The sequence below is a fragment of the Mytilus trossulus genome, chromosome 2, assembly GCF_036588685.1.
Source record: "Mytilus trossulus isolate FHL-02 chromosome 2, PNRI_Mtr1.1.1.hap1, whole genome shotgun sequence".
Taxonomy (NCBI): Eukaryota; Metazoa; Mollusca; class Bivalvia; order Mytilida; family Mytilidae; genus Mytilus; species Mytilus trossulus.
Genome location: NC_086374.1, coordinates 40,895,378 through 40,918,598, shown reverse-complemented (window position 1 = coordinate 40,918,598; position 23,221 = coordinate 40,895,378). Strand labels below are relative to the sequence as shown.

The following is a 23,221-nucleotide window of genomic DNA, read 5'->3' as shown; positions in this document are numbered from 1 at the left end:
CTAACGGAAAGCTGAATACTAAAATTTATGATAAAAGGGATGATTTTTCATTTCCTTTCGTTAATTATCCGTTTTTAGATGGTGACGTTCCCTTGTCACCATCTTACGGTGTTTATATATCTCAACTTGTACGATTCGCTCGTGTATGTAACAATGTTTTAGATTTTAACGAGAGAAATTTATGTATTACTGAAAAATTATTACACCAGGGTTTTCGATATAACAAACTAGTCAAAACATTTACTAAATTTTATCATCGGTATAAACTTATAAAGACATCATTCGTAAATATAGCTCAACATGCAGACTTCTTATACGTTCAGGTATTTCACATCCAATTTTTTATGGAAATATTCTTTATAAAGCACAAAGGTGTCAGTATTCACCTCAGAAACTTACAAAACCTTTGAATAGACTTATTAAGAAGGGATATAATTACGATACTGTTGTCAAGTCATTAAAGATTGCATATTTTGGTGTTAATATTGAGTCACTGATAAGGTCTTTGCGTCGGAACTAAACACATTTATTCTAAAAACAGTTGTTGACATAACACGGGTTATGTTCTTCTCATATATGTTATGATGGTATGATACTAAACCCCTAACGGGAAGGATTGTGCCTGATGTTCATATGATGAAATCATAATCTTTCAGTCAGTTTAATTGAAGTCTGGAGCTGGCATGTCAGTTAACTGCTAGTAGTCTATTGTTATTTATGTATTATTGTTATTTTGTTTATTTTCTTTGGTTACATCTTCTGACATCAGACTCGGACTTCTCTTGAACTGAATTTTAATGTGCGTATTGTTATGCGTTTACTTTTCTACATTGGTTAGAGCTATAGGGGGAGGGTTGAGATCTCACAAACATGTTTAACCCCGCCTGTCCCAAGTCAGGAGCCTCTGGCCTTTGTTAGTCTTGTATTATTGTACAATTTGGAAAGTAGTATGGCGTTCATTATCACTGAACTAGTATATATTTGTTTAGGGGCCAGCTGAAGGACGCCTCCGGGTGCGGGAATTTCTCGCTACATTGAAGACCTGTTGGTGAATTAAACCAACAGGTCCCCGTCAATACCATCCGGTTAACAGCTCAAAAACTAGTTACTGGGTATGAATTATACACTGAAAGTAAACAGTTTCTCATATAATGACTATTTGGCGGAATCAAATATTTTCCCGCACTTTTGTTTAGGAAATTTATATATATATACAAATAGACTTCGTCAGTGTCACTAATTTTATCAATATATATCTAGTTGAAAACTACCAATTTTATTAATGTTGAAGCCATGCTCAGCAAAAGTGGTAAACTGCATGACTCGGCTGTTTAACGTCCGTTATCAAGTTTTATCGCTATTTTGTGCATTTTTCCTTTTATCTCTTTTTGTGATAATTTTTCATATCATGCTACTCGCTTGATATGGAAAATTATCCCTATTTACTAACATGACTAAGGAGCCAAGTGGCGTTACTAATGAAATTGACATGAAATTGACAACGTCGTCATAGGTAAAATAGCGATAAACAGATTATTAGTCATCTCAACTCGATTGCTTTTCTTCTCGCTTTCGACGTGACCGGCTCAAGCGAGAAAATCAATCTCGTGGAGATAACCATCGATAATCTATAAATACATACAAATGTCGAACAAAAAATGTTGAAGAGATATGCATTTTCCTTTCTTTGTAACAGTCCGACACACAAAGTCGGAATTTTAATACGATAGCCCTTATATATAACAGTATGCAGGAAGACTATCAACTTTTATAGACACCAAGCCGACATAACATTCATTTTTCTTACTGGTTAAAGAAACTTCAAAATACAATTTCAAAATCTTTTTTACCATGTTGGGGACCAAAAACACGATTTTCCGCGCACAGGACAAAAGCTAGACTGCCACAAGATGTGAAACAAACAATTAAAAAAATTAAAATTTATTCAAGAAAAATAAAATAAATCATTTAAAAAATGCGTTTAACCTTTAAATAATAAACTTATAAACCATATAAAATAGATTAAAGATAGAAACATTATGAGATTGTCTTTACTCTTTTTATATGTCCATTCATATGTGAGGTATCTTCTGTATGATGTTTATGAGAGGTCTCATCTTCTTTTTCACTGTTTTCACTATCACTTCGTACATCTTGTAGCTGGAAAAGAAGACAAAATGATCAACAGTCTGTGAATATAGCAATGTATGAAATAACATCATGTATTTTGTTTGATAGATATCTTGGGATAGTACCCATAGGTATATCATTACTTAGTTGTTTCGTGTCCCATTGGCTTATTGAAATTGATTGATATCCACATTTCTATAAAACACTAAGGAAGATATACCAAACCAATATTCTTTTTTTAAAGCAATTAGTTAAAGGATGGGTGTATTAATTTCATCGCGTTTTAAAAAATATTTTTGGTGGCATTTGATAATACAAACAAATTAGTTTGAGTGTAATATGAAGGTTGTAATGTTGGTTTTTATATATATTTCTAAAATATGCCTATCTCGCAAATCAATAATTTTACAATATTAACATATTTTTCTGCATTTTTCATGTCAGCACATTATATATATTGCTTACCAAACGGTATGTGGTTTCTCATTGTTGGAGGTGTAATACAACCATTGATTTTCCCCTATTAGTCTTTGTTAAATTTGCACTTTTAAAAAAAATGTGTAGAATTTATCTTTGTTTCAAATAAAGAAATACTTGGCATGAGTAAAGTTTTATCCTGTCCAGTACTATAGAAAAAAAATCACATAACATTTCATTGCATATAAGAAAATAACCATCACTGGAAGTTAACCAATTAAATTTCTCCACTTATTTTATCTGTGTACAAGGTTTAGTCACCACGTAACCTCAAGATTACAAAATAGTCTAGAAATCCCAAATAAAAAAATAATGGTGCTTTGAAATACCCAAGACATATGTTTATGACACAGAAATCTTTTACTGCAATAAAATGTAGGATTAGTTCCCTACAACTGTCAAATTCAAGGGAATATTTTTTTCGACCTATTTTCATATTATACAACCGGATGTGACGAACCATGATTTAGTGGTATTACACCTGAATGCAGTTGTCTATAATTACTTGCATCCACTTCATTTAAACTTTGGTGGATAGTTGTCTCATTTGCAATCATTCCATATTTACGTATTTCTATTTTGAGATTTTTTTTTGCACCAAATTATACAAAAATGTCTCTTCAGTGATGCTTGCTGCAAATTATATCCTTATCCCAAACCAAATAAAAACCATAAAGGACTTTTATTCAAAACATGTAAGAATACTTACTTGACCTTCAGTGAACTTTGTTGCAGCTGTTCTAGCTATCATTATTGACCAAAATATATGAAGAATTTGCAATACTCCCAGCATGACTTTCAATAACTGCATTACAAAGCTATTTCCATAATACTTTTCATGAGGTCCACTATTATTTGCATATTCGGGAAGTTCAATTGTAACAGAATATAAAACCCTAGATAAAAAATATATTATTATTGTTAACATCATTTTGTAAAAATTGATATGGATAATATACAGACGGTATATCAATTATCAAAGGTCAGCTTTATGTGAATGAATTATTTACCAATTTAAAACATTATATATGTTTTAACATCCTCCTTTTAAACAGAACAAGTTGCATTTATAAATGAAGAGTATAATTTCCATGATTCACTTGACACTTGTGTGACTTTCAAATCTATATGAATATATGGTAAAAGTATGGGCGCATCCGCACCTTTTATAGTCACGTATAAATGATTCAAACGAGAGAAGTCGCCAATATTCAATAGAATCCTAACAGTTATTTAGATTTACAAACAATCAGGTTGACGGCTACTTAACACATCAATATATACGCTATGGTTTTTGGCTGCAGGACAACATGAATTGTTAAATCATTACAATGCAATTGATTTGAAGATCGGCTCAAATTCTGCCAATTGTGTCTTGAAACACTTGAATGCTTATCAAATGTGTTGTCGTTCGTAAATAATGGGTTTTATGAAGAATCTACAGTTTTCTTAAAATCTTATCCTCTGTTCATCAATTCAACTTAGCGTAAATGCTGTAATTTGTGTTCTGTAAGACTGACTGATGAAATTGTTTCGTGAAGTCTTTGCCTCGTTTGGTCAATTTAATAAAATTGGAAAAGTCATAATCCAGAATATTCAAAAATAGCTTTTATGCAAACATTTTTCAGGGATTGTCAACTATTTTTAATTTAATTTTTGAGAATTTCTCTTTTGGTCACGGCCACACGTAATAATCGAGATACGGTGATATTATTAAGAGTAAATGCATCGGGAATTAGTAAATATATGAATACAAAATTTCAACATGTTGAGAAAAAAAAAACTAATTGTACATGTCGCCTGTTATAACTTATTACATATAATATTGTTATACAGTAAATGATCTCATATCTCATTGCTTTTCGGTGAAAATACTGTCAACATTATATGATATATGGTATGTTAAAATGATTTAATCTAAATATATGAACTAAAACACTCGGTTTTTTCTCTCCAAAAACGGTTGACTTTTTTCCTTTATTGATATATTCTATATGATATATTAATAATATACATTTGATAATGATTTTTGGTCAACTGTCGACGGTATCAAAGGTACCAGGATTATAATTTAGTACGCCATACACGCGTTTCGTCTACATAAGACTCATCAGTGACGCTCGTATCAAAATAGTTATAAAGCCAAACAAGTTCAAAGTTGAAGACTGCTTTTCGTAAATCCGTCAATTTGGCAAATAACTTTTCCACATTTTTTTCTTCTTGTTTGAAAATATAAATTTTTGACATATAGTTTAACCATGAACAGTGTACATTTGGTTCCTGTCTGATGATTTTGTGCTAATTTATGTTCCTTTGAAATAGAAGTTAATCAGTTTTCTGGTCGTTTTATCGTCTTGCTTCAAGACATAACTTTGATATTTAGCACATAGTTTAACGATGACTAGTTACCGTACGGATCAAGTATATTTTTTTTTGGTTCAGATATGTTGTTTTTTTATTGCAGCGTTATGGTCTTCGGACTTTTAGCACTTTTTTAATCATGCTTGAAGATATTCGTTTGATATTGTTTATACAAGTTATAACAGATCAAGTAAGCATTTTGTTCCAGTACAAGGATATTTTAACCGGTAGTGTACTACTACTGGTTATTATGTTGGGTACTTACATGTATGGATATATAATTAATCTTGTAGCAATCCACACTGCAGCAAACAGTACAAATAATAAATCTGAGACTTTAGTATATTTACAGTAGTTACTCATTTTTGCAAACTGTAAATAAAAGTAAATGTACTTATAAAACTAAACACGAAGCTTTGACAGTATCACAAATTATAAATGTTTATTTACAATAATCGAATAACCATAAGCGTTTTTTTTACTTCTCGATAATTGTATATCTTACTAGTTTTTGTGTGTCAATGTCTTCAAATACACTACAAGATTATGTTAAAAGGTCTCACTCTGTGCCCTGGCTATGATGCTAGAATCGTGCCTATTCAAAGCAGTATTAATTTATTAATTTTGATTTTAAATACCGTTGTTTCCGGTCTTAGCACAATATCGCCAGTAAAATATTTTCCATTGTCATGTCACATACCCAAATAAATAAAGGCAACAGTAGTATACCGCTGTTCAAAACTCATAAATCCATGGACAAAAAACAAAATCGGGGTAACAAACTAAAACCGAGGGAAACGCATTAAATATAAGAGGAAAACAACGAAAAACACCGAAACGCAACACACACAGAAACGGACCAAGCATCAGACAAAATCCCACGAGAACAACAAATATAACATCTAAACCAAATACATGAATTTGGGATAAACAAGTACTGTGTTACGTCTTATCTTAAAAATAAGAGAAAACAAACGACACAACATTAAAATGCAACACATACAGAAAGGAACAATAATATAACAATGGCCATCTTCCTGACTTGGTACAGGACATGTTTAAAGGGGAATAAAATTGGTGAGTTGAACCTGGTTTTGTGGCATGCCAAACCTCGCACTTTAATGGCAAAGTTAAATATAACATTGAAATGACAACATAATATTACAGGACTACAATACATATAAAAAGTAGAACATATTAGACAAAGAAACACATGATTAATAGATAACAAAAAGAATCAGGTTTAAAATTCAATACGTCAAAAACGCGCCTCGTCAACACAAGACTCACCAGTGACGCCCAGATATAAAAGATCGAAAGTGAAAAAAAGTACAAAGTTGTACAGCACGGAAGATCAAAAGTTGAAAAAGGTTGTGCCACATACGGCGTAGTTTTAATGCTTGGGATGAGACCATCCTTATTTTTTAGAACAATTAATGCTATTGTTAACAGTAAATTTTATCAAATGAATATGAAAGAGATATACATAATGAAACTGAAGTATTAACTTATTACTGAAAACTAAACCCGATAACATAATGCTGAGACCAACACAGAATAGACACACCCGACTCAGTTCAGGCCTAAACGCAGTAAATCATAAATTTTAAAATGATGTCACATACGATGGCGAAAAGGCACAAACATTACGCCACATTTGAATATGACGTCACATATGAAAAACTATAATTTAAAAGTAAGATAGAATTAGGATTGATTTAAGATTATATTAGAACTAAATACTGATATTACATTTAAACACAATGCATATTGCAATACTTATTAATAGCAATTCTAATATGACGTTCTTCTTTAGCTTTGGATACAAAGCCATGTTCTAATTCGAATAGAACATGGGCTGCACGTGATTGACGTCACAATTGAAATTGCAATGTCAGATGAATTTTGAACAACGCCAGAGATCAAAATGGACATTTTTTATGGTGTTGCTCGCTAGGAAATTAAATAAAAACATTCTAAAAGTCAGTTTAAATGTTTTTTGTTTTTTTTATTGATAAACTGTTGATTTTTCTATAACGTTTTTGTTCACCAAATCAAAATGGCGACATTTCGAGCGTCTACTATAGGTCCGCTTCGAAGTACAAAAGTTCAAATTATTCCTATTAGAATCGAAATAATTCTATCATGCCATGCTCTATGCTCATTTTAACATGGGTAGGCATTATATTTGTAAACATTTAATACCTCGCTAACGCTCGGTATTAAGATATTAACAAATATAATTCCTACCCATGTAAAAATGAGCATAGAGCATGTCATGAAAGAATTATTTCTTAATTAACTATAATATATATATATATGTCCAGTTTGTTATGAATCCAACTTCAAACGTAAATAAAACCAGATGTATTTCAAAATCCAACAAGACTTTCAAACATCAGTGTACCATAATATTCCTATATGACAATAAAAATTGGTGTGAGACCTGCAAATTTAAGTTCAGAACAAAAAGAGTTAATCAGTAGAATTTGACAAATTTGGGCAGCGAAACCAATAAGGTTTATTTGTTTCATTGTGAGGGTAAACTCGATGCCTCGCTTAGGGACACCGAGAGGCACTCTGATTGAATAAGGAATCCCGCTAAAACTCGTTGGTGGATTCTAAGGTGGACTGTTGTTTAATCTTAAATGCCAACCCTTTATTCTTGTTAATCCAGTTTACTGGAAACCATTGTTGGATTTTTTGTTTTAAAATACACTCTTGTCTTGTCGATTGTCATTAACTATTTGTCACTTAAACGTTAGCAAATAGATATCAATCAATTGAAAATGTAAACTTAAAAAATCAACACAATTCTTCTATTTACATTCCCGCATTTTCGTTAACGTGCTATAGAGCTATTTAAAGCTAACAATGTTTTGTAGCTTTGCATTATTGATGATGAGCAATATATAACCAAACGTAAAAACGGACCGACAAAAAAATGTGCAAAACAAAATAAAGTTTACGAGATTGGCAAAACAAAATATAATTGCTTATGTAATTCCTGTAAATACACAAGCAAAATACTTACTGCTAAGATATAATCTACAGGATCATGAATACATATAACTAGTGTTCCAACTCTCACAGCATTATAATTCCATGATAGTCCTATGAGGAGTATTGTTACAATGTGATGAACAGACATTTCAACGAAATCCTGAAAGTAAAAGGTATTGCCATTATACTCCAAAATTCATTTCAAACCTAAAATAGGACATGTATGAATGCTCATTTACGTTTCTATTGAAGTAAAAAGTGTCATTCACTGCTCCCATATAAATAAGTAGAACATTCGAAATAATTTGACTAACTGAACTTTTTGAATGTGTCATAAGAAAGTTGTGAATATAATATCAGACGTTATTGCGAATATTATACCACCAAAATTTACTCTGGATGTTATATCATTATCTTCTTTGACATTATATGACTTATTGAAAGTAAAATTGGCAGGTATCATTGGCAAAACTAAATGATGGCTGCAAGATACTTTGTCGTTGGGATGTTTCCTCTTTAAAGTATTATCCGGATTTTTTTTTATTCATAAGATTTTGTTAAAATGGCAAACATTTCTAAGAAACGTGCCAAAACAAGATTTTTTTCATTTCAAATGTATTGTCATGATTGAAAATTGTGTAACCCATAACTTTTGCAATTATTATTTTTATCTTCCATTGCTACATATAAACTAATACAAACTCTATGGTTTTGTGAGTCTTTTGGAGTACAAAATTTTAATCCTTGTATCTATGATGATTTTTTTATTTAATTTTTGATACGAATTCTTTCAACAGATCAAAAAAAATTATTTTAATCCTTTTCTGTTCATTCTTCATATGTTTCTGTAGATACCCAATGTAAGTAAAACAGGTGTGGTTATTTTTACCTTTCTTTTATGGTCTGTACATATGGTTACTATTGATGAAATGTAAAATGCTAACTCTAACAAGTAATACCAATATATACCATCTGAAACAGTCTACAACAATAAAATAACAATGTGTTAAATGTCATTTAACCTAAAATGGGATTCTCATATTTGAAAAAGTAGTTTTTACTACCGGTTAAAAATTGTGACAATGACCTATCAAAATAGTGTTCTTTTACTTTTTTAAGCTTTTAACGTTCAGTTTTGAATTTTCTTTGGAGATCTTTTTTATTATTATTTCAATTTTCACTCACAAGTTTAAAATTATGTCAATGACGGTCAGCAAGTGCAATTACTAGTTTATATACAAAGCTTACAAATGTAGTTAATAGAAAGAAACACATTTGTTATCCACTGAAATCATCCAAAAAGTTTACAGCTCGTTAGGAAATGACACAGAAACTATCTATAAATAGAATAAAGCAGAGGGGGAAAATGTATGCAAAGACGCATTGATATAAAACAGTGTTATCTGTGAACTTTTAACATTTCTTTAGAATGGTTATTGATCGACGAAAGCTATATTTTTCATTATTAGTAGTAAAGATTCACCTGTTGCGTTGGATAACCAGTCCAACAGTGCACGGATTTGGTAAACCATGGCTTCTGAAAGAAAAGAAAAAAAATATTTTCCTTATCGTCTCTTGTATTAGCATCATAAATGTCAATTTAACAGGCGAATTAAAAGTTTCACAAACCATAATTTTAAGCTATTTTCCTCGTTTCTTTTTTTTTATATTTAGTTAGTAAATACTAAAAGCTAAATTTAGATTAAAATGTATAGAAAAAATGTAATTCTAAAACGTTTCTCTTATCATTATTAAACATGAAGCAACTTCTATGTAATCAGCCGCTAGTATTTAGTGTGCTTTGATAATGCATGAATGTAATATAAAAAAGATGTGGTATGATTGCCAATGAGACAACTATCCTCAAAAGACCAGATGACACAAACATCATTAACAACTATAGGTCACCGTACGGCGGTCAACAATGAGCAAAGCCCGTATTGCATAGTCAGCTTTAAAAGGCCCGATAAGACAATGTAAAACAATTCAAACGAGAAAACTTACGGCCTTATTTATGTAAAAAAATGAACGAAAAACAAATATATAACACATAAACAAACGACAACCACTGAATTACAGGCTCCTGACTTGGGACAGGCACATACATCAATAATGTGGCGGGGTTAAACATGTTAGCGGGATCCCAACCCTCCCCCTAACCTGGGACAGTGGTATAACAGTACAACATAAGAAACGAACAACAAAAATCAGTTGAAAAAGGCTTAACTCATCAGATAGACAACAAATACAAGTGGATTTACGTAATTTACAAAAAGGTCACTGTACTTACATCCCATAGTACATATATTCCATACCATGACATAATGAAGTAAAATATGAACTGCCAACTGAAATGCAAATAAGATATTAATATTCTTAATATTGTTTTCATCAAATTTCTGCGTAAAGTTAAGTAATTTGACGGGGCTCGAATTCAAACAAGAAAACCCAAGTTGTTGGTTTAGCAGATTGTTACATCAAAGTTATTAACAGCAATGTTGAAATACATTTTATCTATTATTTCTGTATTAACTTGACTATGACAGAACTATACATAAAAGACCCATTACAAATGCATGTTTTGGAGAATTCTCAAAACAAATATTGTTGATCTATCAATAATCGTATACATATCAAAGTTTTTCACATGGATCAGACGTCCGGCTCATGTATATTGGTCCCTTCCTTCCTCTTTTAACCACAAGTTATACTACTCGGTAACTATAAATAACAGGGAGCATTGTACCCCTTGGCAGGAATTTAAAATTTTGTAGTAACTTTTAAAGTCCTCTGTGAAAAGAAAAGTGGATGATTTGGGTGGGGGATATTTTACCCGGTATCGTAGGAAAAAAATCCTAAAAAAAGAACGAACATCTGACATATCCAATTATCTAAAACAAAATAGAATTAAATTTAAAACAGTGTGGCTGTGGCTATAGATTGACAGATTAAATTCATCCATTGACTGGGACAATTTACATGAACATTTGTCTGTAACGACCACTGTTCACGACACGTGGTTCACGACGTACCTACGATAGACATTTAAACTGTGGGATCACCAAAGGTTTCTAAACGCCTTTAATTATAAAATAATTCGAAAAATTAATCAGGAATAATCTTTATGTTTTGATTTATATAATTGATATAAATCAAAACATCGTGATATTTCTGATTAATTTTTCGAATTACTTTATTTAGGTGTTGAAAACCTTTGGTGACCCCATAGTTTAAGAGTCTTTTAAAAGTGCATAGTGAGCAGTGGTCGTACATACAAACGTTTACCTAAGTTGTCCTAGTCAATGGATGAATTTAATGTGTCAGTCAATGGCCACAGTCACACTGTTTTGAATTTCATTCTATATACACCTAACGAACAGTTTAAGTATGTTACCCTAAAATATTATTTTGAGATATGTATCCTCGATGTCAGCACTATCGATGGTATTAGTAATTTAGCATACATCCTGTTATTGGGTTAAGTAGACAATTGGCTCATTGACATTAATGAATGTGAACAAAACAAATATTTAATAACATCGATATTCTTTCCGTTTGGAATGAATATTAGGGAAGACTCAATATTTTCAACCAAGCACATCAGCAGTCATCCGTTTAGGAATTTTTAGTATCTTTTATTCTTTGCAACGATAAAGGATACAATGGTACTGATAATTTAAGTAACAGTTAGAAATGTAAATGATAGTAATGGTCATTTATCGTTATTCATGCAACGGTAATGAAAATAAATGATAATGTCGTTTCGGGTAATTTTCCTGTAACGGTTATGGTTATAAATGACAATAACAGCACGCAACATCAATCCTAATTCATAAATAGCCATGCGATTCAAGAACCGATAGTCCATTGAAAGAAATGTATGACTCTGTAATACCACAAGGTTAGTAATAATGTCACAATTTTAAACCAAAAATATAGTATACTAGTATAAAACACACCTTGCATCCTCTAATCGTTTCATGTCTGTAACCTTATCTTGCTTCTTTCTTTTGCGGAACCAAATCTCTACTTGTCTTACAGTCATTTCTGACTTCTTTGCCAAAGACTGCAATAAACATTATGATTTATATAAGAACATGTTAAATGTATATATAGACATCATTATATCTAGCGTTTGTGGAGAGTTGTCTCATTGGCAATCATACCACATCATTTTTTTTATATTTGGTCTTACTTTCATACAAGAGGATTCTAATCTGATTCGTATATCCTGAATATTTTCAGTTTAATAGATTTATATTGGAATACCAGTATTCGTGTATATATATGGAAATTAAATATTATCTTATTGATAATTATAGCCCTGGCCATCCGTAAGATTTTGTCCTTATTTTTAAATGAAACCCGTCTTTTATAGTGTCTGTCTTGATACAGTAATATTAATCATAAATAACTTTGGAAAGCACATAAATAAGGCAAACCGACACAACAAAGACCTCACATCTTCTTTGTATGATTGTGATAAACGAATAGGATGATTAGAATGATTTATTTTCGTTGAATGTTTTGATATCGTTGACAACACCGTCATTGCAATATTTTGCTTTATTCTATTTAATTCCTTTAGCTGTTTCGTTTTGATTTCTCGTTCGACTTTAATCATACAATGACAAAAAGTTATGTACCATTATAGCATCTGGCTTTGGATTTCTGCTAACTTTATACCCTGCTTCTAAAACTGGAATAGGTGGAACGCTTTCTTTGCTTACTGTATCATTTACATGAAAATAAGTTCCAATGGGCTTTATCAATATCCTGAAATTTCAATTTAAGATTAAAGATTATGGTTCATCATACGTCACTTATTATAGTATATTTTCTCTATGATGCGAGACTTATGAAATATAAGTTTATAGCAAAAAATAGTATCGGTTCTGATATTGAGTATCAACCATCCTTAAAGAGATTGCATTGAAGCTACAATTTTGAAATAAACCAAGACACATGTTAAAAGAAAATATTTCAAACCAAACTTAAAATATCAACTTTTTGTCTTTCAAATTTAAATTCATGTTGGTTCTGGATGTCCAGTTAAAGAGAAACATATGAAATTGACAGTTTTACTAGTTAAGCGTCAAAACGGAGATGCTTGGTAACAATCGATTTTGTTTTCACTGGTTGAAACATTGTAAAATTCTAAAATTTATGCGACTGTCAAACAAGTGAGAGGTTTAGCTAGCTATAAAACTAGGGTTCATACACCATTTTCTACACAAGGAAAGAAGTATGACAGTTGTTTCCAATTCGTTTGATGTATTCGAGTTTTTGATTTTCCGATACTCCTGTGAAAAAAAAACATTTGCAAATGCCATAATGCAGTTCCGAGAATGTTGAACAGTATTCAATAGAAACATTTATTAATGCTAGAAAAAGTAGAGGAATCTGAATTTTATTTGGTAAGGCACTACTTAAAAAATAAATTATTTACCCATCTAATAAGTGTCGAATTATTATGAAGAGAACTGCCAGAAAAATGGACGGAAGAACAATATCTGATAGTATAGGAACATATTCATCTGGTGGTAATAATTGTAAGTCTTCTGGACGAAACAAGTCTGGCTGTAATCTGTTTATCATTCCATTTAACCAGTTCATCATATAGCTTTAACCCCGGTAAACGGTTTAACCTCTAAAATAGAATGTGAAAAAGATTAGATGTTAGCTTTCCACTCAAGACACAAATCTGTCTTATATTGGTTGGCTATAATTGTGAAATTAAGAAATGGTACATTATAATACTACAAACATTTAGCGAAATTGTCCTTAATTTGTATGTTTTGTGTGCCTGGATATTTTTAACTTTTGCATTTAAAGAAGATACATATAGGAACTGGGTGGTCTTACTATGATTCCCATACCTACAAATACTTGAATAGGATTGGTCCGTTATGATTGTACAAAAACTACTTTCTTTGTATATAAAATTGACATATATACATCATGATTTCGTACTATTTCAACTGTTAATGCCCGGACCTTGCGCAATCAACAACTTATCACTGTACATATCGATCTTTCTTTTTTACCATAATTCGGTATAGGATATAGTATAACACTTTATTTGAACTTAAGGTTCGTCATATCCTTTTGGCTAATGTGGCCGTATTTACACCACACAATTTAATCTGCGCACAGACAAACCTGTGCCGAACTAGATAATTAAATTTTAAATGCATTTTATGTTCTTGAAAACTTTTCTGGATTTTGAAATTCATTTTAGTTTACCTGGTCCACAGGGCCAAGTGAGGTTTTGTTCATCACTTGGTGTCCGCCGTCCGTGGTCATCTGTCAACTTTGACAAAAAAATCTTCTCCTTTGAAACTACTGGACCAAAAAACAAAATTGGTCACACTCAGCATTTGGGAATCTAGTTTATACAAAAAAAAAGTGTCCAAATACCCCGCCTGCCAACCAAGATGACCGACATGACTTAGAAATTTAGAATAGAACATAGGGGTTAAATGCAAGATTTGACTAATATTTTAAAAACCGTTATAAATAGCGATAATCTGACAAGAGCAGAAATGTTCAAAATCAGACTTCTTCTCATATATATATAAAAGCTATTGTCCTTCAATGACAAATTTTACCTTTTTTTTTAATCTTTGCCTATTATGTTGAATATTATAATAGATAATGAGAATCTTTAAATTGCAAAAATGATCAGCAAGACAAGTTTAATACAAGTAAGTCAAATATGGTAGAAATCTTTCTTGTTTTAATTTATATTGTGCGTTACAGTAATTGCCCCAGTCGGCCCAGTTGAACATCAATACTCTTTTGAATTTAATAAAAAGATAAAATAAATCCTGTAGTGAATGAGTTGACTTGTAATCCTTGTTTATAAGGGTGTCGACTGATAAACGCACGAGGAGTATTTAAATTTATATATATTGATTTAGAAGCATTTGTATAAATTTGTTCTTTAAAAAAGCGTACTACATTCGTCTGCATGTTAAAGTTTCTTTTTAAAATAAAGCATGTGTGTATTCTGATTGAGTAAATATACTGATGATTTTGTTGTGATCGGGCACAGTCACATGTCTTTATAAACAATCAAATACAGGTGATTGAAGGACCACAATCTCATGTAATTGAATTTGTCTTTATCGATTGATTGTTGGTTGCTTTTTAACGTCCGGTGTAATTGTTTTGAATGAAAGCATATAGTTACATATAAATCAACTATGAAAAATAAGTGTTATAAGGGGAACAAACAGTTGTCCCTGTTAGATGATTATGCTATAAAATATACGAATGTATGTGTATTTGCTTAAAGAAAATCTACAGTTTATTTTTTGTTTCACTCTAAATTAAAATGAACTCATACTCACAATTTTGATGCAAATTATTTCGAAATATGTTTATCCAATCACAGTTTGTTTTGTATGCAAACCTAGTAGAACATAATATCCTTTCAATTTCAACTTTCATGTATATACAAGTAAATTAAATGGCGTTATTCTATTTATGGTTATTTATGAATTAAATGGACAATAATCATGAAATACGATAGGTCAGAGGTATCGATTTGAACAGAATACTGTGATTATCTCGTGTTTTTTCAAAAGGTTAAACATGCCGAATCAGGTCAAATTTTTAAATTGTAAATAATTACAAACAAAATCATGTGTGCATAAAAAAATGTTAAATATACACACAAGTCATAATCAATATAGACTACAAACAGCACTATGATGGATTAGACAGTTTAGTCTGCCTTTAATCTCTAAAACCAATAATTTTACAAGATACATTATTGTTCGAAAGACTTTTGTTCAGTGACAAGAATTACATAGTAACGCTAAACAAATAAACATACCGGTAAACAAAATACAAAAAAAAACCGAAGGAAATCAAAAGTACAAATGTTACCTGTGTAATGTCTTAAAAAATTAATCAACTAGCTGGTATGCTGTAAAAATCGTTAAAAAAAGTTCAATATCCGTGATGGAAGTAAACTACACTACCATAAGTTAGGTGTGTCTACTCTTCCATGAGAAAGTATGTGAAGAAGGGTGGAGAAAATTTGATCCGTGTAGGATTAAACGTTACTTATTTCTAAATCTGTTTTTTTAATAAGTCAAATAGTAATAATAATAGATTTTTTCAGATAATATTTACCTACCTTTTTTTTTTAATTATTAAAACCGTAAGTGATTTAAAGCCAGAATGTTCACCTATATAATAATTAGTACTTGAACATATAATCTTTAAAAGTCGCATTGCTCTTATACACACGCACTGTTTGAATAAGTTAAATCCACCCGCTATTCTTATTTCATTCTAAAAATAGGATCTGAAGAAATACACATATTTATCATCATATATATCAAGACTTTCGCGTCACTACAAACAAGCAAACTATTATTGAAAAATTGTTTCTGTTAGAAAGAGCTCTAATTTTTAAGGTTTAATTACATAAATTGAGCTTAATTTTTCAAATATGACAGATTCTAGATTGTTTACGTAGTAAAATTTTAGTGGGGAATAACAGAAAGCGGCAGATAACACACGAGTCGAAGGAAGACGGGAGGAAAAATGCAACAAAAAAATAAAATAAACGAAAAATGACGAAAAGATAAATAGGCATTCACAGAACACTACTTAAGAAAACTAACCAAAAAAACGCCCGTGGTCTCAATGCTCCGACAGGATACAAATATGGTGTTGCTCTTGTGGCTGCTGATTATCGTAAGTAGTAGACTCATTTTGGTGATTTTATGACCGGACTATTTGGACTGTGAAATTCGTTTTGAAACAACATTCTATTTAAAATTCAATTGTTTAAATGTATATTTAAAATGTTAAATGCATTTGTAATATTATTATGGACTTTGTCGTAATTTAGGCATAAGTGTTTTACACGGATTATGTGTCATAATTTTGGACTAATTTCTTATATGCATTAACTCTTTTCATTTAATTATTTATTTTCTGCGACAGTTAGGATTATAATTTGCATATACGTGTCGGACACTAATTATTTATAATATATTCTTATTTCTATTTGGCATCTGTTAATCTGCTTAATCCTATAATTGCTTGTGCTTATACATATTGTTATTGTTTGTATGTTACATTACATCTACTTTGGAGTTTGTAATTAGATCTTCCCGGTCTACGAAAATAATAATTTAAGGAGCGAAATATTCCTTCTTGATTTCCATACAGTCTGAACGCCATTCTATTCGACTTTAATTTTCACAATTGAAGAAAATAGACAAAGATTGTAGATACAACAATTGGACCATATCCGTGGTATATCAGTGACACATGTATTCCAAGAACAGTCAACCAAGTTGAGCCAACTCATCATAGATAACGTTATTAATGAAAGAAGCAGACCTCTATCTATTGGAGTCTTAATTTGAAGATTTTCTAAGGTACACAATTATTTGAACACACAAAGTATAGAAGTGAACTATAAATAGATAAGATATTAACTAGTTTGAGTAGGTGCCAAAATATATGATCTTGAAGATACATCCCAATAATTTCAATGACATAAAACTTTGGAAATATTAAAATATTGGTCTGGTATGACCACGCCCCCTTTTGATATTTGCATCGATTTGAATTTCTATATTTTGAAAACAAAATCCATAAAACAATTATTCAATCATCTGGAAGGAGTAAGTTAAGTACAACTTTAACAGTCAGGCATGACAAAAACGTGTTACAATAACTGTGAAACTTTGGTACCAATGTGATTTTGCATTATTTTTAAACCAATATAAAAGTATTAATATTTTAACTCTCAAAATTGAAACAAGACCAATACCACGTCTGTACCGGAGTCGCTGCATGTGATTGATTGAGATGAAGTTGAAAGGTTTATAAAGTGTTATAAAATTGCAGATTATTAGCAAGCCTGAAGTGGTCGAATTACATGCTGGTGTAAAATTGCTTACAACTATTCGTTATTAAGCCCAAACCAAATAAAATATTAACTCAATTGGCTGTGAGCATTAAGAATCAGTATTTTCTCGCCATTGAATTTCGTCGCTAGATACGAGATATAGGGGAAATACAATATGTTTAAACTTAGATGAAAGGATTATTAATTGTCGCGCGGCTGTGTAAACAATGTGCCAAAAGCTTTATAGTTTATATTTGAAAAGGTAGAATATTTGAATGCTTCATATCTTGTTTGCAAATACATCATGTTTCAAAGCTTCCGTCTGTCATATGTTCATTATCCTTGACCTCATTTTCATGGTTCATTGACAGCTTGAGAACAAATTATAGATTTTGGTCATGTGAATGTCTAACACAAATAAATAGGATATACTCATATTTCGTGAGGCGTCGTTTATATTTTCGTAAATATAGTTCTTGTTTTATTATTTAACTATTGTATCATGCATGTTTTATCTTTCATTCACCGTCTAGGGACTCTTGCTGGACTTTCGGAACGAGTAGCGATCATCTTTGCTGCAGAAGCCTGTTTTCTATGCTGACTATGCGGTATGGGTTTTGCTCATTGTTGAAGGCGGTATGGTGTACTGTGTCATAAGGTTAATTAAGGGTTTTCTCAGTGGCAATCGTACCACATCTTCTTTCTTATATTTTTGTTAGAAATTTGTGTCACATATAAATAACTAATAATAATGTAACTGAACCGGCACCTGAATAGGTAAACAATAACTATATTCTCAGTCATGATAATGAAATTTTTTAAAAGGAATGAAAACTTCGTCTTTTCCCCATAAAATCCACAAACACTTACAAAAAATAAAGCTATCACGGTACCAGCTGCACATTTATACTAATGACACAAAACTATTTGAAATCCAAAATTTTCCTTTTCTACCAAATTTTCATGATAGATAAATCTTTTTATATGACTTCAAAAGTTTAAAACATTTTGTTTTCCTTATTTGATATGACTTAGTTCGTGTTTTATCCTATACAATTTCTCTGTTCTGTATACGATACACCAACATAGTCTCCAAACAAACATTGGCATAGATTATAGGATGCTTTCAATAAATATTATTGTTAGTTTACATATTGCAGTCGTTAAAATCCCCGTGTGATATAAATCTGTGAAAAATAGACATTTATTAGACATGATATGAAATGAAATTCACATCAAACTATTTAAGTCTGAATAATATTTTAGTTCGCTTTGTAGACTAACGTAATCAAAGTTAGGAATATTGGAAAAAGTGTGCCTGCCTAATGCCACCTTTTTACAGCGGGCGACCTCGAGTTTGCGTTTTTGACAGATAACGTACCGATCGTATTTCGTATTACCAACTGCAAAATAACATTCTTTATCGCTTGTTATATATTAATTTCATCAAAAAGTATTCTTAAAAATAATTTTAGTGAACAAAGATACATTTGGGTCCATAATAGCTTTCCATGCGGTATGTGTTTTGCTCATAGTTGAAGGTATTATATACAGTTGCTATAACTTCTACGTCATTTGGTCTCTGGTCTTGGCATTCATACCACATCTACTAATTTATATACAGTTTAGAAAGTAGTGGTCTTAAACGGCACTTAGTGGCACAGGGGTAGACTGAAAGAGAGGATAAGGTTCTTTTTTATCATTCAGCACTCTATCAACATACTGATGATAACATGCCGGGCACTTATTTTACTATGCCGCGCGTGTGTGGGATCTGATTTCTATTCTATTTAAGTAAAGATAAGTCATAATATCATCGTAATTTCTTTTTCTTTTTTCAGTGGAAGTGTCTATCTGAAAGTGAAAAAGCGAAAAAATTAAAAACTGCATAGTCTGAAAGAATAGTAATTATATGTATGGTGTCTATCTATTATTTTTTATTTTTTATTTTGGCAATTATTTTGTTTACAAAAAATGGGGTGGGTGGACCCAAACACAGAAAATCCCTGAAGGTGAGGGGGCAATAACTATCTTGCACCCGCCTCCTAACGGCCACTGTAATCAGAATAGGATAATGTAACACCCAACAAACAAGTGTAAAAAGTCAACATAATAATAGATGCATGTGATATAATTGCCAATAAGACAAATATCCACCAAAGGTGTAAAAGAAGTGGATGTATACAATCATATGTAACGGCTTTCAACAATAAGAAAACCATGCCCGTAAAGTTGGTTTTAAAACGTCCTACTATAGAAATATGAAAAAATCAAAACGAGAAAACTAACGGCTTAACATTTGAGAGACATGAAACAACGCAAACCCGTAAATACAGGCTCCTGCTTATGACATGCTAAAAAAGAATGGACGTGGTTAAAAACGATTGTCAGCGTGCGACCCTCCCCAACCCTGTACTTTGATCTTACAGCAAGACATAAGAACTTACGGTAAAAATCAATTGCAATTGCCATGGCTTCACTTTAAATATCGATACCAGAAAAAAATATAGCAAAAACACCGAACTCCAAGGCAAATGAAAAAAAAGTGTGAAGTCCACTAAAACTGACACAATCAAACGTAATCAACCAACGTAACGAGCGAAAAATACTTTCATATTCCTGACTTATTACAGGTATTCTCCATCGAAAATGGTGGGTTAAACTTTGTTTCATAGCTAGGAAAAACCCTAACTTGTATGACCGTTGTTTACAATTATATTATATTGCAAAATTATAGCCAAAACAGACATTATAGTCCGGCCGATCGATGAAAAAAATGCTCAAATAATGAGGAAAGCACCAATTTTTGCATGATGGTACATTTCTGTGAACTGATCAATTTTTGCTATGGACCCACCCTCAAAATTCAATATGGCGGCTAATTTCAAGATTTCGCTGCCGTACGTTCTTAAATATTTACCAGTATTGCACAAACCACAGTGGATTTGATGTTAGAAGCACAAAAATCAACATATTTGAATGACTTGGTGTACTTAGCAAAACAAATTTTTGATCTATCTTTGAATTCAAAAATGGCGGCTATTTTCAAAGTGGCCGCCTTGAAAAATAAGCAAAAATATTCATAAATGGTAATGACCTGGATATAAGCATTTTATTGATGTAAAGTGTCATTTAGAATTTGTCCCAGTTCTGTCCTTTTTAATTTTCCTTGTTTTTCATTCATACACAAAGCAGAAGCTGCAGTAGAAGCTTTCATTAAAGCTGAACCATGTGTTCTCTTAGGTCACATATAAAAGCTGTGATTTGTGATTTATCTGCCTTAAGATATTATTCAGTGCCTATGTTATTTCTTGGGTCGCAATATTTTGCAATTTGAGATATCAAACTGTGAATTGAGAATCATTAAAACACATATCAGTGAAATGGCAGGAATTGAGGACAATAACAAGAACATTGAAATGGTAGAAAACGCTTTAACAGAGGACAGCTCAGAAATGACTATTAAACAATTGTTCAATTTTTTAGCAGATAGAAAATATAATGCTTAAAGAACTGCTGACTGCTGAGATTTACCGCAATATAAAATAGAGCGAAGCGCGAATTTGTTAAACAATGTGTTGGTCTCATTACGTTTCAAGCTGAACAGAAAGAGATAATGCATATTAATAACGAACAGATGGGAGGAATATCTTGGCAACTTCAGCAGTCTGAAAACAGGATAGACCACGAGGTAAGTAATAATTGCTTGCCGGAATTGATGGTCAGACAAATAAGATATTCAATGTTGTGGTGAGACGAATGGACAAGCTAACAACAACTGAGGAAGGAGACCCAGTTCAATTTAAAAGTGCATTTGAACAGCAGGGTACCTTCCAACAACTGACATCTGTGGTAAATGAATTAGTGGACAATCGAAATAAAGAAGTTAAAATTCCTGCAATGAACACATCATCTAGTCAAAATTTGACCTTAGCCAGTACAACGCAAGTTTACCAAAAGTACACAACAAAATCCATGCCTTGGCTCTTTGCCCAATTGTAGTTCGCATGAACCATCAACCGCGGAAGTTTTGTTGAAGATGACTTCACCTTAAGTCAAAAGTCATATGTCAGGGCCCTTGTCCCTGCATGAGACTGACAGTTCAGATTATTCACAACAATCTTAAATTAAGAATATACTATAAACCTCTAGTACTAATCAAGGATACCAGCAAAAGGCTTATGTGTCTTCTAACGCACACTTACCGTCTCCAATGAGTCAATAATATTTGGTTCAGAGCAGCACACCATTACAGCTGACTCCACTGACCGATCCAGGAAAGGGCAGAAGAAATCAAAAGAGTGTGGTAACACCTTTACTTCATACTCCTCATTGGAGAGAGAATATACTCGATGGCAAGAAAATCTTGATGAAAGGGACCGGAGCCGAAGCCAACAGCTCCGAAAAATGCAAATACTCAATTGAAGAGGATCCATGACATGGGAGGCGTTCATTTACCAATTTGAACGAACTGCCGGTAGATGACAATGGGAAAACAGAAAAAATGTGTGTAGGACCCAGATTGCCAGGCCGATATTGGCTTTGAGTACACTCGCAAGGTAAACACAGATGATGATTCCAAGGCCTTGAAAAAAGCATCCATTTTGGAGCAGCGCTTCAGCAAGAAAGACGATCAAACCAGATTAGAACCGAAGCATTCCGTCGAGGATGTAAAGACAAAGATTCTTCAAGGCATGTTATAGAGAGGAACCCCGATACATTCAACGAGGCGTTAAAACAATTGAAAACCTTAATAGCAAACCAGATGGAGTTATACGGATAAAAAGTGCCAATTATGACCATCGACAAGTCTACTTTGCTGATGGCGCAGTATTACCGACCGATAAAGGAAATATGAGCAGTCCTTTGGATAATGAGGTGCATAACCTCACACAAATTGTCACAAAACTAGCTGATGTTATGCTTTCAACTAATCAGTATAACCGTGGATTGGCCGATCAATATAACCTCGGTTCTTCCCATCAAATAATGAAAGTTCACCAGTTCAATGGAAGATCACCTGATCAATATACATGTGGAAGATCTCCCGAGCAATACAATCGCGGTAGGTCGCCAGATAGAAATACACCCAAGCTGAATGCCTATCGATCAGCAACATCCCCACTAAGCTAGAGATCATATAGTCTCTAAAGACAACAGTTAGCATCTCCAGGGACACACTCCAGAAATCCCGGTTATATCAGACAACGGTCACTTTCATCAGGATTCGGAGCAAATCAAAGTGCAACCCCAACAATGGATGGAGCAAAGGGTCGGGCCAGTAGGCCAACGCACGATTCCAAAGTCTATTGGTCATGAAGCATCACCTCATCACAAAATAGAACAGATACCCACGTCTTTGTCCGA

General features: G+C 32.2%; 1 protein-coding gene across 7 annotated transcripts; it reads right to left on the bottom strand.

Annotated features, from left to right (window-relative positions):
* Positions 1 to 1,925: 1,925 nt before the first annotated feature.
* LOC134707241 (ceramide synthase 2-like) lies at positions 1,926 to 16,271 on the bottom strand. Of its 7 annotated transcripts, none has more exons than XM_063566841.1 (12): positions 16,121 to 16,270; positions 15,327 to 15,388; positions 13,421 to 13,621; positions 12,618 to 12,747; positions 11,931 to 12,037; positions 10,262 to 10,319; positions 9,455 to 9,508; positions 8,861 to 8,953; positions 8,003 to 8,131; positions 5,234 to 5,340; positions 3,317 to 3,503; positions 1,926 to 2,160 (listed from the first exon to the last, which is right to left on the bottom strand). In XM_063566841.1, exons 3-12 carry the CDS (start codon positions 13,588 to 13,590, stop codon positions 2,038 to 2,040), a joined length of 1,158 nt encoding a protein of 385 aa, XP_063422911.1. In that variant the 5' UTR covers positions 13,591 to 13,621; positions 15,327 to 15,388; positions 16,121 to 16,270; the 3' UTR covers positions 1,926 to 2,037. The 7 variants fall into 7 exon arrangements, with proteins under 7 accessions (XP_063422911.1, XP_063422912.1, XP_063422914.1 ...); XM_063566842.1 differs by lacking the exon at positions 16,121 to 16,270 and adding an exon at positions 15,868 to 15,962; XM_063566844.1 differs by lacking the exon at positions 15,327 to 15,388 and having other exon boundaries at positions 16,121 to 16,271.
* Between the last annotated feature and the right edge of the window lie 6,950 nt (positions 16,272 to 23,221).

Bases quoted from the DNA above. Each gene is read 5' to 3' on its own strand.
- LOC134707241 (XM_063566844.1), bottom strand. From the start codon at position 13,590: ATGATGAACTGGTTAAATGGAATGATAAACAGATTACAGCCAGACTTG. The intron at 9,509-10,261 runs GTAAGTACAGTG...CTTTTCTTTCAG, and splicing joins GAATATATGTACTATGGGAT to AAGCCATGGTTTACCAAATC. The intron at 8,132-8,860 runs GTAAAAATAACC...TTTTACTTTCAG, and splicing joins GTACAGACCATAAAAGAAAG to GATTTCGTTGAAATGTCTGT.